We start from the raw sequence: 16,097 nt of genomic DNA, 5'->3' as shown, positions 1-16,097 counted from the left end.
TACAAGAAGGCACTGCGTCCTGCCTCCTTGAAAGCAAAGCTCCATTTTTGTAGGGGTGATCAGTAAGCAATCCACGTGCTTCTTAATGAGACAACCAGACAGCGTTAACTTGGGTGTGCATTTTAATGCGCAAAAAAGTCTTAGTGTCCTTTACATCACTTGGTCTTCTGTCATTTTAGTTATTCTCACATTTTAAAAACTGCTGCTTTTACAAGAAAATGCAATGATCCAAATTACCTTGTGCTGAAAACAGCGAAATAGAATCATTGGATACCACGTGACGAAAGAGGAGTCAAGTGCCTTCTTGTGGAAAATGGACAATAGCATATGAAGACTGCATTTTTAACCCTGCAATGTCGTACGATTCTGAATAGTCTTGGTGTATATAGTGTATATACTTCATCACTTTAGAGTTTGGCTCACTCTTACATGCTTTTTTATGATTCTAATGGAAACTCAAGGAACATTCCTATTGTTTACTGTCCCCCACCCCTATTTTATGTGATATGTAAGAAGATTAAAAATAGAAAATGTCTGAAACAGAACAGTCCTAAATCAAAAAAGTCTGTGGTGAATAATATCGATTTATAGAAATTTTTATCTTACATGCAGAATAAGGTATATTTTAAAGGTTTCGTTTTGTATAAATAAAGCAAATAGACCGTTTGAGTTAGCATTCGCAAAGCTAGGCGCAACAGCCAATTTGAAATTGAATTAGTAGAACCTTTTAGTAACTTATTCTGCATGACATAGCAAACGAAATGCCTCTATAGTTCACTGAAACATGAATAAGAAAAATCCACTGCATGAACTAAATTTTTGAAACATAGATATCGCAAAAACTATTGGTCGAGAAAAAGAATCGAAAGTATTTAGAAAGTAATGACACATTGATGACATCAAGACAATCTATTAAATCCTTGGTGCAAGAATCAGTCTTGATACGAGACGAGCTCTTGTTAATTGAGTTCTTGCTTTGCCACATTTTGCAAACTGGTTGCTATTGTTTACCAGCAGAATGGAATGGTTTCTTATTCCTCTCCATCATGATTACAAATTGGAGACTTTCTGATCTACAGTGTGCACGAATTGAAATTATAATCTTCAAAGTATTCCATTCCTCTAAACATCATTCCAACCGCCGCTTCCATCGAATAATTCACAAATTAACTACCGAGTGACCGCCGCTTTTTGTGAAATTTTTGTTAAGGTATTTGAAGAGTGCAAATCTTTATCTTATTTATCTTTACTAATAATAAAGCTGTGTCTCTCTGTCTGGATCTCTGTGACGCGCATAGCGCCATGACCGTTCGGCCGATTTTTATGAAATTTGGCACAAAATTAGTTTGTAGCATGGGGGTGTGCACCTCGAAGCGATTATTCAAAAATTCGATTTTGTTCTTTTTCTATTCTAATTTTAAGAACATTTTACAAAGCAAATTATCACAACGTAGACGACTAAATTACGAAATTAAACGTGGAGTAGCATAGGCAAGCAAATGAATGTAGCAAATTGGCGAGAAATTCATCATCCATTATTTTTAAACATACAAGCGAATAAAATGACCTTTTAATTTTCTACTACTGGCAAAGCCGTGCAGGTACCGCTAGTTCAGAATAAAATTGAAAAAGAAAAAAAAAAGTTTTTTTTTTTTTTGGCTTAAACGCATTGTTATATTGCTTTTTCTTTATAGTAATTCCAAATGAATCAATTTTTATTTCCTGTAAATATGCTATGTTTGTAAAATTTTCCATTCTATTTTTTACTAGCAGTACCCGCACGGCTTTGCCCGTAGTAGAAAATTAAAAGGTCATTTGGTTCGCCTGTATATTTACAAATAACGGATGATGAATTTCTCGCCGACATGCTATGTTAATTTGCTAGCCACGTTATGATAATTTCTTTGCTTGATAAAATGTTCTTAAAATTGGAGTAGAAAAAGAACAAAATCGAATTTTCGAAAAATCGTTCCGAGGTGCTTACCCCTATGCTACGAACGAACTAATTTTTGTGCGAAATTTCATGAAAATCGGCCGAACGGTCTAGGCGCTATGCGCGTAACAGACAGAGATCCATACATACAGACTTTCAGCCTTATTATTAGTGAAGATAAAGTTGAAATAGTAACATGAGAAAAATATAAAGCTCAGCATATTAAGTTAATTCTTTCTTTAAACACGTGAAGCGATCAATACTATATATATATTTTTTAAATTGATAGTTAATTTTGAACATAAAATAGTGGAGATCGAAAGTGCCTTTACTTTTGGTAGTGAGCGACCTTACACGTCTACATGCGTGTAGCTAATGTTTGTGATGTCAGTGAAGACAAGAATTTCGAAAATTACGGAAAAAGGCGATTTAGTAGCATTTGAAGTGAATATTTGAAAACCGCTTTTTTTTTATTTTGATGTTCACAAGTGATTATTTGCAGTGAAGTCGTTTTCAATCAATTGATGTACATATTGGTTTTTGAGGGCGCGAATCGTCTTTATTGAACTGGAAACTCAGTGTGGTTTAACTCATTTTCCTAAAGGAGGAGGGATAAAACCATTTACGAAAACGACAGTATTTGTGTATTAACGTTTTTTTTTTTTGAATCGTCTCCCGTTTTCTACCTAACGTCTGTAGTTTAGGGCTTGCTTTGAGTTTAACTTTACCATTGTTAATCCTCGATTCCTGATAGTAATTTTCATACTGCCCACTGATCTGAAAATTGGCACATTCAATAAGTTTAAACATAATTGCCTACTTGCAGGCAACCGGAAACAACTCTGGTAGCCCCCCTCCTCCTCTCCTCATTTTCAGAATTTATGGATTTCGTCTTAACGGACAACTATTCTTTGCCCTTTAAAAATTCTCAGAAGTTTGCCGTTAGTGTCAAGAGTTTTACAACTCTTGATACTTTTTTTGAGTAACTGTTGAGAAACAGCGACTGAAATCGCTGCTCGATATTTACTTCCGGAAAGTAGCTTTGTTTTTGGAGTGAATAAGCAGCGGTCACTGAAATGACTTTCTCGCAACTGGGAACTCGATGAAAGGCACTCTCCGACTTGTTTCTCTATTGCCTTCGAACGGTGGTTCTCTGCATTGGCACGATGGCGAAGGTGTAAAACGTCACTTTTTTGTTCGTTCACGAGAGTACTTGGTTAGGAACAAAGGTGAGGACCAAGGTCAACATGGCCGCAGTTGCAAGCAGGGCGCTAAGGGTGTAACGAGCATGCTGGACCATGGTAGCGTTGTCCCATTTCCAGAAGCGTTGTCCTGAAATCCAGTTCAGGAAATTGAACAGGTACCTGAAATGAAGATAAAATAAGTTCTTGCAAAGTTTTACCGATTGTTTGAATTATCCTTATCACCGAGGGAACCAATTTGAGGCAGTAGACAAGAGTAATGACATGCTTTCCGAGAAACAAACACCGACACATATACACACAGTAAAAACTGTAAAGTTGACCACCTGTCTAAGTTGACCTCTTTTCAGGTATAGAATTAGTGCTAAATCACACAAATCAACCTCTATAAGTTGAACACCTGTTTCAGTTGACCACTAAAGTAGTTCATCGCTATATTTATGCTCAAGCAACAGATAAAACTAAATTTAAATGTATTTATTTATTTTTTTGACAACTACTTGATTTGTTTGCAATTAATTCAGGCTTTCCTTGTATTCATTACAGAGATGATGTAGGGTTTCCAATAACTAAAAGAAGTTTAGGTCTTAATTTGGGGAGAAATTATATTCCTCTGGAGAGAAACTATACAGAACTGTTACTTACAAAATTTTGCTCCATTGTTTACGTCATTTCTTGATTCCAACTTTCACTGAGACGATTTCTAAATACTGCTGTCCTCGGAGTACACCGATTGCTCACAAGACCAAATAGAGCCTAAACTTGCGTTTCTATGGCTTTAATTTCGAAACTTTTCTGGGGGAGATCTCCCTTTTTTTCTCATGCTCCTCCACAAACGCCCCGAAAGGTAACTAAAAATTGCATTTTAGGACTTCAACTTGGAAAAACTTTCAATTGAGATTAGCTTAACCAGCCTAAATGGCTTTTTTTTGGGCTTCAACTTCGAACGATTTCCGATAGGAACCCCCTCCTCCCCTGGTTACTATCTTGATAATAGCTCTAAGATGAGGAGTTTGGAGGGAGATCTTACGAACCTTCCATCCCTTTCTCTAATACGTTCAAAAATTGCTTAAAATTGGATTTTTAGAACCTTCAAATTTTTAGAACTATTTTTCCACGAAGGAGAGATTCCACACGCCCTCATTCTGCCTTTAATGTCAGCAAATATTGCCTAAAAGGTGCATTTTTAGGCTCGGCAGCAGAAGAGCACCCACCCCCTCTCCTGATTTCTCAACATATAACGGCAGAATAACTCGGTTTCTAAGCTTCATTTTCGAAAAATATTTTATTAGCACCCGAACCCTGACCACTCTTCTGACATCAACAAAAATAGCCTAAAATGCGTTTTTAGGACCCTAATTAAAAAAATTACTCTGAAATTTCAATTTCTAAACATATTTGAGGAAGGTTTTGTAAATCCATCCCCCCCCCCCCCACCTAACGTCACTAAAGCCAGGCAAAAATTGAGTTTTTAAAACTTCATTTTAATAAAATTTCTGGGAAGTCAGTTCAAAAGTTTCGGATGGCCTCTCCCTAAAATGATTGGCTATTCGTCATTGGTGGAAGATGTAGATTTAGTTCGACGAAAGATTTGGACTTGAGTTGCGGAAGAGTAGGGTAGACCGGAGCACGTTTACGCGGAATTGTTTCACTGAATTTTCTAATTTTTAAGTTTTAACTTCGGAAATTTTAGACATTGCGGTCTTATGTAGCAGTTAATGGAGTCGAAATTAGTATATTCAGTTGTTGCTCAGCTTATGTTTTTAACCGTTAAAAAAATATTTTTGAGTCCAAGTCGGTTGCCTAAACTTGCCCCGGACACGGGCACGTTTACGCATATTTATTTTGACGCCTAACGCGGTTCTGTTACTGTTTTGAACATAATGTCTTACCATCGCTAAAATAAAGCAAATTTATTATAGACTGAATAGTGTATAATGTTGAAGCTGAAGGGCTAGCAGATAGAACTACACGATTGTAAACTATAAGATACGAATGTATAACTTAATTAAAAATTAAATGGTAATTTTCAAAACTAAATAACCGGAAAATACTAAAAATGTTTGAGGCAGTTTGGAACGAAAAAAGTGTCAGAGGCACGTTTAAGTAAGACACAGTAAGAACGATCGTAAAGGTGCCCCGACGTTCAACGCGTAAATTTGCCCCGTCGCCAGCTTTGGATTTATTTTTAACGTGCAAAAAATTTAATAACATTTCAGTTCATACAAATATAATTCTCAAAAAAGGATAAAATTCTGCTATTTTTTATATATTTGTTTTTTTCTTTTTAACTAAGTATTACTTATTCACAATAAGCTTCAAAACGTTGAACACACAATTTACTCAACTTGGTAAAAAACAGATTATTCTTTCTGCATGCTGAACCGAAGCTCGACTAATGTTCAAAAACTTGTGAGAATATTTGCTAGGGAGTAGCATCAATCTGTTATTGCTGTTGGCTCTCCAGTTATACTTCGTTTTGAAAAAAGTGCACTGCGTAGACGCGCCTCAGTCTACCCTAAGATTCCTAGCAGAAACTTTAAATTTTCCTTCAAGACCATGGATTTTCGTATTTAGAGCAACTTCTTACTTCAATAAATCGTGTGATAAATACCGTTTTGAAAAGAATTAAAACAGAAAAAAAATGAATAAAAACTTAATTTAACGCTGTCAATTTAAAAAAAAGTTTCCTGAAAGTCACTGTTAGTTGGAATTATCAAATATAAGGTCTTTAGTCAATTTATATTTTCGTGATTTTCTCCTTTAAGAATTACAGATGAATTACAAGTACCTCACTCTATTACAGTGATCAGAAAATAAATCCCCATATATATAACACCTAATGATCGAGTAGCCCGCGAGTTTCAACAATGACACTCGCGTCACGGCATGATAATTTGATAATATATTTTGGTAATATTTAACATGTAGCAAGGCCGTATCCAGAAATTTTTTTCCGGAGGGGCCCGGATTAGCACATTGCCTCTCACACACACACACATACATAGTATATATAGACACACCAAACGCATAAAAATGTTAACATAGAAGATTTTTTGTCTCGATTTTTAATGATTCCACTGTTTGGACTGTTGTTATTTTAATTTCTTATTATTTTTCTTATTCACCTTGTAGTGGTAAGGATAACAGGAGAGTGTCCCTTTAAGTCGGATGTAGAACATCCATAATTTCAAGGGGTTCGGGGTTTTTTCCCCCCGAGAAATTTTTGAAAAAAAAATCTGTATTTTGAGGCCTTATATTAGGTAATTGTGAGACTACAAAAATGTGGGAAAAAAATAGGCAAACGAAGTCTTTTAAAAGTTATACATTCTTTTGCAAATCAAGATCAAACAAAATAAAAATTGCTTGCTCGACAAATCATGGAACTTAATGGACAGAGAGGAAAAAGGAGAAAAGAGAAGAACCCCTCCATCTGCTCATATCAGCTTTTAGTGAAGTTTGTTTTTGATCACTCCCACTACCCCCCTTTTTTTTCATTAAATGCCCTACAGTATGAAAATTGTACAAAACAGTTTAAAAGAAATGGTATAGACATTCAGAAAATAAGAACGGAAGAATAATATTCTGGCCATTTGGACAATTCGTACTTGATTTTCTTGATAAGATACAAAATTGAAGAACTTTTCAAGGAATTTCAAAAACTTAAGTAATTTTCAAAGACTCTCGAACAGTTGAAATTATTTGAAGCTCTTTATTTACACTTTTCAGAAGTTGATTGCACAGTCTGACAAAATGATTATAACTTTGTAAGACGCACCCGTTTTAAGTTAAAAATAAATGCAACAAAATATTTCTCGAAACGACTTTTTTTCAATCACAAGTAGTGCAGAAAATGAAAGAGAGTAGAGTAAGTGTTATTTTTTTCTCATACTTAAGGTATTAACAGTATGTAGTAGAAGTAAGAAAAAAAAAACAAGCAATAACAAAAGAACTTCCATGATACTGAATTCGGTATTAAATAAATGCAAGACAAGAAACATATCAGTCACAAAAATGATCTTGAAAATTATGCTACAAAAACGCGAGAATCTTGATTTTTGCATTTTTTACTCAGGATGTATCAAGGAGCTGAATTTGGCACATCTTGGTAACAAGATACTCGCCTAATCGGAAACTAGGGTCCTAGTCTTTCGGGAGTCCCAGGCTCGAAATCAGTACAGTTTAAGTTTTATAAGAGTTTCAGGGGGAGGAGTGCAGGGTCGTGTACAGAGGGGAGAAGAGACACCTATTGGCCCGGGCCCGAGCCCATTAAATGGGGTCCAATATTTTTAAACCTAGGGTTGAAAATATGGGTAAACATTATGGAGGGGGCCCAAAAAAAGCATTTGTGACAGCCCCAGAATTTCTGTGCACGCCTCTGGAGGAGGAAGTGCACAGAAGTCAGTTTGGTAGACTTGAAAAGTCTACCGAACTGACAAAGGGCCTGCCTTGACCCTGGACTGCCCTGAATTGAATTGGGAAAGAGAGCAGGAAGTCCTAATTAAAGGTCTAAATTTCAAGTGTGCCTTGCAGCTAATGAGAACTAGAACTGCTTTTTCTGTATTTCTTCAAAATATTATAAATTTTGAATAGTAGCAAAATTAAGAATTAAAAAAAAATTGTTATTTTCCTTTTCTGACAATAGGAATTTTAAAAAAGAAAAAAAAAACCTTTTTCTGTTTAACGGTACAAAACATTTCGGGTTTCGGGGGGGGGGGCCGTTAGGCACCCCCCCCCCTCTGGATACGGCCTTGCCATGTAGTAAAAGGCTCGATCCGGCAACTTCACTGTTTTACTGGTAAAACTGTGTCATTTCAGGGGAATGAAGAAACGAAAAACGGTCAACGCTATGAACGCTACCCACTGGAGTTTAGGGTTCATCTACTGGAGTTAGGGTTACAATTTCAACTATCAAAATATCACCAAACAGGCAATGGCTTCGTTCAAATGTAGAAGCAATTTTCACCCGTCATACCTTGACGGGTGATTTTCTAGATTAATAATATTAGCGTGTAAAATTTTTACTTCAATAGTTATTACTTGAACTCTGGATTCATCTTTAAAGCAAAGCTGAACACACGGAAACATAAAGAAGGTATTGCAAGCACATAAAATGTTAACACAGGCAGCAGGAGACTTACATCCGCCTAGGTCTAACAGGAACACTTATTTCTGTCAGCAGACAGACGTCTTCCATCTCTGTATCACAGGCAGATTCTTGCACAGGAGAAGGTGTGGTCTCTGGGTCCGGGGATGAAAAGGGAGAGGTGGGGAAGATTATATCACTGAAAAACAAGAGGTTGGTTGGGAAGGAAAATAACAAAGCACGACGCTACTAGCAATAAATTAAATATCATCTTCATAAAAACATGCAACAAAGACGTCTACTATCTAACCACGGATTGTATGGAAAGGCAAAGATCCGGTTTACATGGGGAAATGGAAGCATCTATTAGTTTTCAGGGATGTCCGATTTTGCAGATGTATGTTAGCCTCTAAATTAAGCAGTCTCATTCAAATGAGAGGAATACACGCATAAAATTTTTATTTTCCCCTCATTCAGATGGAGTCGCCTTAACTGGATGTTTGCCAATTCCATACAATCCGTGGTCAAACAGTAATCGTGATCAATAAATGAATGTTTCTCTCGACAAATTGATTAACTTCATAAAAGAAAAGTAGAGAAAACAGATGAAGATTATTGAGGAATTAAATTGATCATCGTTTTTTCATTTTCTGTCGACATATGATCAGAAATGCAGTAAATGAAAACTTTAATATAAATACACGTACTACATGTCAATAAAGCACTATTAAAGCTGAAATCAAGAATTTTTTCAAAATGGAGTAAATCGATTCGGGGCATTCAAATGACTACCAAATTATTGCTTACTGTCACACAGACTACACAGAATAATCATCAGATAAATGACGACGATGACAACAGCGAGTCAATAAACAATAAGTGATCATAAGGTGCTTATGTGAAGTAAGCTCTTCCGTAAGTTGAACTAAGTTTGTTTTTTACACCAGTGGATATTTTATAGGTAAAAAAAAATGGAAGAACAGTGCAGCAAAATCAAGACTGTTTCTGGCTAAACAAACGAACGTTACAGACTATTTATGTTCTTCATAAATTTTAATGCTATGTTTACTTCATTATAGTACAGTATAAAACACTTTCAATTAAAACCTTGTCTTCATAACAGGACTGCTGTCTGGTTATGTAAGGGAAAACGTCGTCTTATAACCTCGCCTATTCTGCTTAGATCCCAATGGTGCCGAATTAGCGAGGTTCTACTCTTATCGAAACGCCAGTGATTGATCCAGAGAATGGCTAACAAGCCACGCCACTGATAGATTCATTAAATTATCTACTGACCACGCATTATTAGTACATACAGAGTTTTGGTGAGCGACGAGTGGTTATTTTAGATCTGCAAAATGTGTCCAGAGCGACACAAAGCTGTTTTCCATATTGATGTCTTGTTGAGTTAAACAGATTGACTTTGCTATCATCAATATTTGTAAACATCGACAATTAACTCTCGACTTAGCTAAAGATACAGTCCAACCACGGATAGCATGGAATCGGCATAGGTCCAGTTAAGACGAGTCCATCTGAATGAGGAGAAAAGTAAAAATTTGATGCACGTGATCCACTCATTTGAATGAGACTCTGCTTAATTTAGAGGCTAACATACAGTTGCAAATGCTGACATTCTTAAAAACTAATAGATGCTTCTAATTCCACCTGTAAACCGGATGTTTGCCTTTCTATACAATCCGTAGTCCGACAGTATGTCTTTCCAATTAAATATTAAATTTCACTAAATTTTTCACAATTCAAAGGGAGCGAGGGCAGGTAAAACCAAAAAATACAAGGACTTCGCACAAATACTACTGTAAAAGCACTTATTTTCGCGCGCAGTAATTTTCGTGACATTGAAAATAGCGGTAATTTCGCGAGCTAAAAATTTCGCGAATTTTATGTGAACAGAATTTAAAGTTGAAGAAATAATAGAGGCTTTAATTTTCACGATTACAGTAGCATCGCGAAAATTAAGGCCTCGCAAAAATTAAAGTATCACGAAAATAAGTGTTTTTACAGTGTATTAAATAGATAAAATATTGTTAGCAAATAATGCTTAGAAAGGGTCGAGAGATGAGTGTTTTTAACACTCGACGTTAAATCCCGGTTATCACAAATTTGCCATTTCAACTGCGCTTGCGCGCGGACTTTGCTGATTTCAAAACTCTTGCTCAACTAATTAAACATTTTAAATTTGTTAATAAATATGAGATAACAACAGATACAAATTACAAAGCTTTCTTTGATTTAGTTTTTAAGCCTCGGTAAAGATTGAGTTTTGCGTCTTAATTATTAATGGTTTCGGAGTAGGATTTTTCTATCAAACAAAGTCCCTTTTCAGGTCCAAATTTTTAACATCAGAAGAGCGCACTCGAATTGCAGCATCACTTCTAATACAAAGCCGAACTCTCAACCTAAATACAAATGTATAATACTAAGCTTTTTACGACTAACATAAAGTATTTAAAAAAGACGAATATCTGTACTAATATTCCAATCATTTTTGAAGTACGTAACATTCTTTACGTTTACGTTAAATAAATATTTCCAAACCAATAAATATTGAGGTGTCATTTTTCTCTTTTCATTATAAAGATTATCAGTTATTCATATCTGTAGTTTCATATAAGATATAATGTATCCCGAAATCGCTGTGAAAATATTCTAATCGCATTCATTAATTTTTTAGGACTCTAGCTTAGCCAAATATAAACAAGCAACACGAAATCTTAAAACAGAAAGCCCAAAAAGCTAAATCCGTGGCCAAACGCAGTTGAAATAGCAAATTTGGGATAACCGGGATTTAACGTCTAGTGTTTTTAACAGGGAACAAAAACTGCGATAAAAAGTTTTGAACAACAGATCATATCTACTATATATAAACATAGCTGTAGTTAGAAGCTTTTCCGGGAGTCTTCCATTATTTCTTCATTTCCGAATTTTTTACAGATAATTTTACATTACAATTTTCTGCAGTATTTTAGTTTCCGGGTTCTAACTTGGACAATATTAATACTGTCCACTCTCAAAAGCAAATTGATTCCATTTACAAAGGGGTGATAGGTTGAGGATAGGCACTTTCCTCTCGCACTTGCTACCTCTGTCTTTTTTAACGCTATATTGGAAGAAAAGCTGAACCAAAGAGTTCTATAATAGGGTAGAGACTGAATCTGGCAACAGTTCCATGTTCTAGTAAGGGGGAAAATTAGAGTGGCAGAATACAGAACATTGTATTGAGTTCGAGTCGACTAAAAGATTTTAATTCTGTTTTTCGCCTTTATGTTTTTAAAATGGTGAAATCTTGTTCATCATACAGTTGCACAAACAGAGCAGCCGCACTCAATCAAAGTTTAAAATTTTTTAGATGAGTAATTAAAAAAAAAAAAAAAAACTTTTATTCATGCTTGTATTAGTGTTTACAAAAATGAACAATTTTGCATTTGATAAAAATATATTTCAAACTATTATCGAACTCTATGATAACAGATGGCTTGTGAAATATGTACAATTAACTTTTTATTGGTAATGTGATTAATAAATCTGTCCGAAGTTTACTCAAAGGCAACACAGTATTCTTGTTGGATGCAACATACAGAAGTAATAAATAGTGCAAATAAATTTGTTTCATGTTATTAAAATTAGAGGATCATCTTACAGACTGTTTGTTTTGTTAAAAATAAATGTGACATTGTAAATAAAAAATGATGCGTAAAAGTTTTATTTATTTTTTCTTATGAAGCAGGGTTGAGTGATTTAAATCACTTGATTTAAAAATAATTCATTGATTCACAAAAATCATGCAAGATAAAATTTTTAAAAGTTCAAAAGGCTGAGTTTGATGGACATGAAGTTCAGAGTATTTTTATTAGAAAAACAATGAACAAACAAGTATTAATTATAACTAGTCTTACTAAAAGAAACAAAAAAAAAATTATATTGTTATTGAATAAATTTAATTGAAACCAAAGAAAAATATTAAAAAAATCATAGTAGCAATTAACATTAAAAGAGAAAGAACTTGCAAAGTTTTTATATATATATATATATATATATATATATATATATATATATATATATATATATATATATATATATATATATATGAAACGAGATTACCTTTCAATGAAATTAAAAATAATAAATTAAATTGGATATATGTACCTATTAAGAGAAGCTTAGAATGGTCCAAAAAAAAAAAAAAAACATTTTTTAGCAAAAGTCCAGGACACACCCCTTTTTTAGATTTACTAATAGTATTATGCTGTAAAAGTTTTAGTTTCTTACTTAAATTTTAAGAGAGTGCTCAATTTAACATTAGTCGTAGCATGGAAAATGTCACAAATTTGGAAACATTTAATTTCCCTAGCTGTGTTTTTGTAAATAATTTTTTTTGCAATGTATATGCATATTAGTTTCGTATATTATAATATGTAACATTGTTTTTTCAGTTCAATGTAATTTTTAACGCCTCTACCCATATTTACGATGTTTGGGGGAGGCGGGAGGGAGTTGAGCACCCTCTTTCAGTTGAAATAAGAAGTCAAAATTCTTCCGGTATATTACTATCCACAAGTCTAAAAATATTGAGGGGTGTCCTGTTATCTACGAGAAATGTTTTTTTTACGTGTATTTTTGAACCACCCTAGTTAAACTATTTACTTATTCACTAAAAAATTAACATACAATCCTCCTCAACTTACAGTAAGTCAAAACAGTGAAAAAAAAAAAAAAAAAAAAAAATGCATGCGTTTTATAAGATAAGAATTCTAAAAAAAGTCTTTTCAGTCCTTGATAAATTTTATTAAAATATTTATAGTACAAGAAGCATATGGTTTCCTTTTTTTCTTCGTGCATTTTATTTCAGGTGTTATTTTTCCAACAAAAAAAAAGGAAAATAATTCAATGTTCTACGCTATTTTTATTCTTTCTCACTTTACGTAATTCCATACTATTTCCTTTTTTTTTCTTAGAAAAAAGAAAGGTGTTATTTATTTTGATTGTTAAAGAATGTCTGGGAAATACACCCATATGGGTATGGGACTTTATATTGTAGTAAGATTTTATCAAGCTCTGATGTGCAATTATTTTTTACTGATTTCTGAATAACTCACTTAGATTTTATGAATTTTTAACCATATATAGGAAAAGAATTATCTAATTTAACATCTAACTTGGGCATTTTAACTTGTTAATATCAAATACTGTATTTAAATAAATTTAAATTTCAAAAATTATATTTCAATCAAAAAAATTCGATTTAAATTTAAAAAAAAAATCTGAGTTTTTATATATATATTTTTAAAAATCCTGATTTTTATCAACCCTGTTATGAAGAAAGATCCAACAATTTAAACTATTTTATAATATGTGTAATAAAATATATAGAGTTTTTTGTTGTTCTTGAGTACTGATTAAAAATTTCCCGATTTATGTGTTGAAAATCACTGTGTTCTGTCCGCGCATTATGTTTTTATACATCATTCATTAAAACTTTTTATACAGTTTAACCTCAAATTATTTGACAAAAACTCCCAGCAGATTCCATCGTTATTTCCATTTGAAATTGCATTTGAGGAAAAATATCAGCAATTTGACGCAGTAAAAAATATTTATCGCCGCTTGAATTTCATTACGTTTCATAACGAAACTACCGTTCTTGCCACTCTAATCTCTCTCAAACCGGTATCCATGCTTGGTCATGGCGGCCAATGGAAGCAGTATACGAGTCGTTCCTCTACCCTATTATAGAACTCTTTGAGCTGAACACTTTATTTTGCATCTTCTACTTCCGGGTTTCTCACCCTATTTTGATAAAATCAGAGCAGACCTGACGCATGCGCTAAATGGCGGAAGGTCTCAGCTAAGGAAAACAGATAGTACAATACCACGTACAATATCGATTGACTTAAATAAAACAATTTATTTTCGGATCAACCATCATCACACTAGAGACAGTCTCTAGTGTGGTGTTGGATCAATTATTTACTTTCAATAAGTGTTTATTTAATGCCGAAACTCGCAGCCCAAATTCTTTTTTAGCAATAAGCAAACGATAGACTTAAAGCACTTGTTTATGAAAATTCCATCAAATGCTGGTGAATCAATTTCAAAACTTAGTACCAGCCCTGGTAAATGAAATCTTTAGCAAAATCCGCACCTACTGTCTTTCTCGTTTGGCAAGTCCTCCTGAAGAGAGAACTGCTCTTGCTTCGTCGTCTTGTCCAGCTCCTGCTCGGTTGAGTCCTGTCTTGTGATGGTGCGGTTAACTTTCGATAGGCTGCATCAGGAGAAGGAGAGAGATCAGCATAAGAATAATTGTGACAGTAAAAAACGAACTGAATCTAAGACTTTTTATTCAGAACAATCACAGTTTCTTGCTTAATTTGAATACAAAAACACAGTAAAGCTTTTAGAACAGTTTTGTACCACTCTGAAACAAAAACTATGTTAACATTTAATCTAAACTAACGTTAAGAGCAAAAATAAAACAAAAACATACATATCTTATTTCATTTGGTCTTGGCAAAACACACACTTTTTGAAAGTAAAAATTAATTCAAAATATCGTAACATTAATACTTACAAATTATGTTTTTTAGAGCTTTTTTTTTCTTACTCTGTTCTATGGTGTCTTAAGTGCTACAAGCTTTGAAATCGTTGCCGAAACAGAAGTGCATAACAGTAAGTATAAAGTTAACTGTTAATAACTTTAACAAAGTAATTCCAAGGCTGAAACTTAAACAAGCATAGATTCGAGGATTTCGGGATTTTGAAACATTTCAAACTTTTGCAAATAATCTAGATTTTCGATGCTTTCCTCGTGTCTAGTCATCATTTTAAAATCTTTTTAAGAAGCTTTTCATTTTCATCACACACTTATTCGCAACTCCAGAGCTCGAATACGCTACCTTGCGGTAATTAACAATATTAAAGAAAAAGGTAAAACATTCCATTCCACGTGTTTTCTTTGGGGTAAATTATAGGCTTCAGACAGTTTGTGGTGTAATGTAATTTCAGAAGAATAGAAAAGAAAGCTTCCCACAAACACGATGAAGAATTATTGTCATTCACAAAGCGTCAAAGCAAGTTATAAGTTACGGCTTTTGTTTGTTTTAACTTTTTCATCCGCCATTACACAGTGGCTGCAGAGCCCCCTATAGTTTATTGGAATTTCGAATTTCTTTGTAAGTATGGTCATTTAGGCGCGATGACAGGAAAACTTATCTATGCAGTGTAAATAATGAGATGGAAGTGTTTTAAAGTGACACACTAAATTTGAATTTTAATCGTCAAGGTGCTCCACATAGTCTGTAATGTACATAGGAGTTTAAAAAAGTTCAGATCTTGCACGTTTCATCAACTTTATGAGAATTTCTACATTAAATGGAATTTAGACTATTTACATGTGAAAAAGTGTTCTGAGGATTACAGAGCTAATTTTACCTGTCCCTCCGATGTTCGCTGTGCTCGTTGATATTGGCATGAGTTCTGTTCGGGTTGGTTTGGGTGCAGACTGTAGAAGGTCCTACGGGTAGAGAGGATCGTCTGCTCTTAGGGGAGCCGGGGGTTGATGCGCGCGGTGGGTCGTAGTTGTTGTTCAGTAAACAGACGGCGCTCAGAAGTCGGGTCCGACCTTCCTGAAAGAACAAGTTAACGAAATAAATTCACAATTTCGTAAAAGGAATTTTTGATTTCTACAAAAGACAAAAGACTTGAAATACAGAACAGGATAAATAAACTCCTTCAGCACGTTAATATTAAATACCCATCTATAACTTGAACAATACCGATATGTCTGTGGTAATTGGCCTTTAATGTTTATATTTGCAACTTCTTGTCTTTTGCAATTACTATTTCTTGAAGAATATCC

At 34.1% G+C, this 16,097-nt stretch overlaps 1 protein-coding gene across 1 annotated transcript in view; it reads right to left on the bottom strand.

Moving 5' to 3' along the window:
* Window positions 1-1,977: 1,977 nt before the first annotated feature.
* LOC129226823 (inositol 1,4,5-triphosphate receptor associated 1-like) overlaps window positions 1,978-16,097 on the bottom strand; it is a 53,647-nt gene continuing 39,527 nt past the window's right edge. The window contains exons 7-10 of the mRNA XM_054861451.1: window positions 15,671-15,864; window positions 14,385-14,504; window positions 8,277-8,420; window positions 1,978-3,297 (exon numbers count right to left, since the gene is read on the bottom strand). Coding sequence (XP_054717426.1) covers window positions 3,135-3,297; window positions 8,277-8,420; window positions 14,385-14,504; window positions 15,671-15,864 — 621 coding nt within the window. The 3' untranslated portion in view covers window positions 1,978-3,134. The remainder of the gene's footprint in view (window positions 3,298-8,276; window positions 8,421-14,384; window positions 14,505-15,670; window positions 15,865-16,097) is intronic.

Source organism: Uloborus diversus, chromosome 7 (assembly GCF_026930045.1).
Source record: "Uloborus diversus isolate 005 chromosome 7, Udiv.v.3.1, whole genome shotgun sequence".
Classification (NCBI taxonomy): Eukaryota; Metazoa; Arthropoda; class Arachnida; order Araneae; family Uloboridae; genus Uloborus; species Uloborus diversus.
The sequence above is the reverse complement of the archived record's forward strand: the minus strand, read 5'-3'. Positions and strand labels throughout refer to the sequence as shown.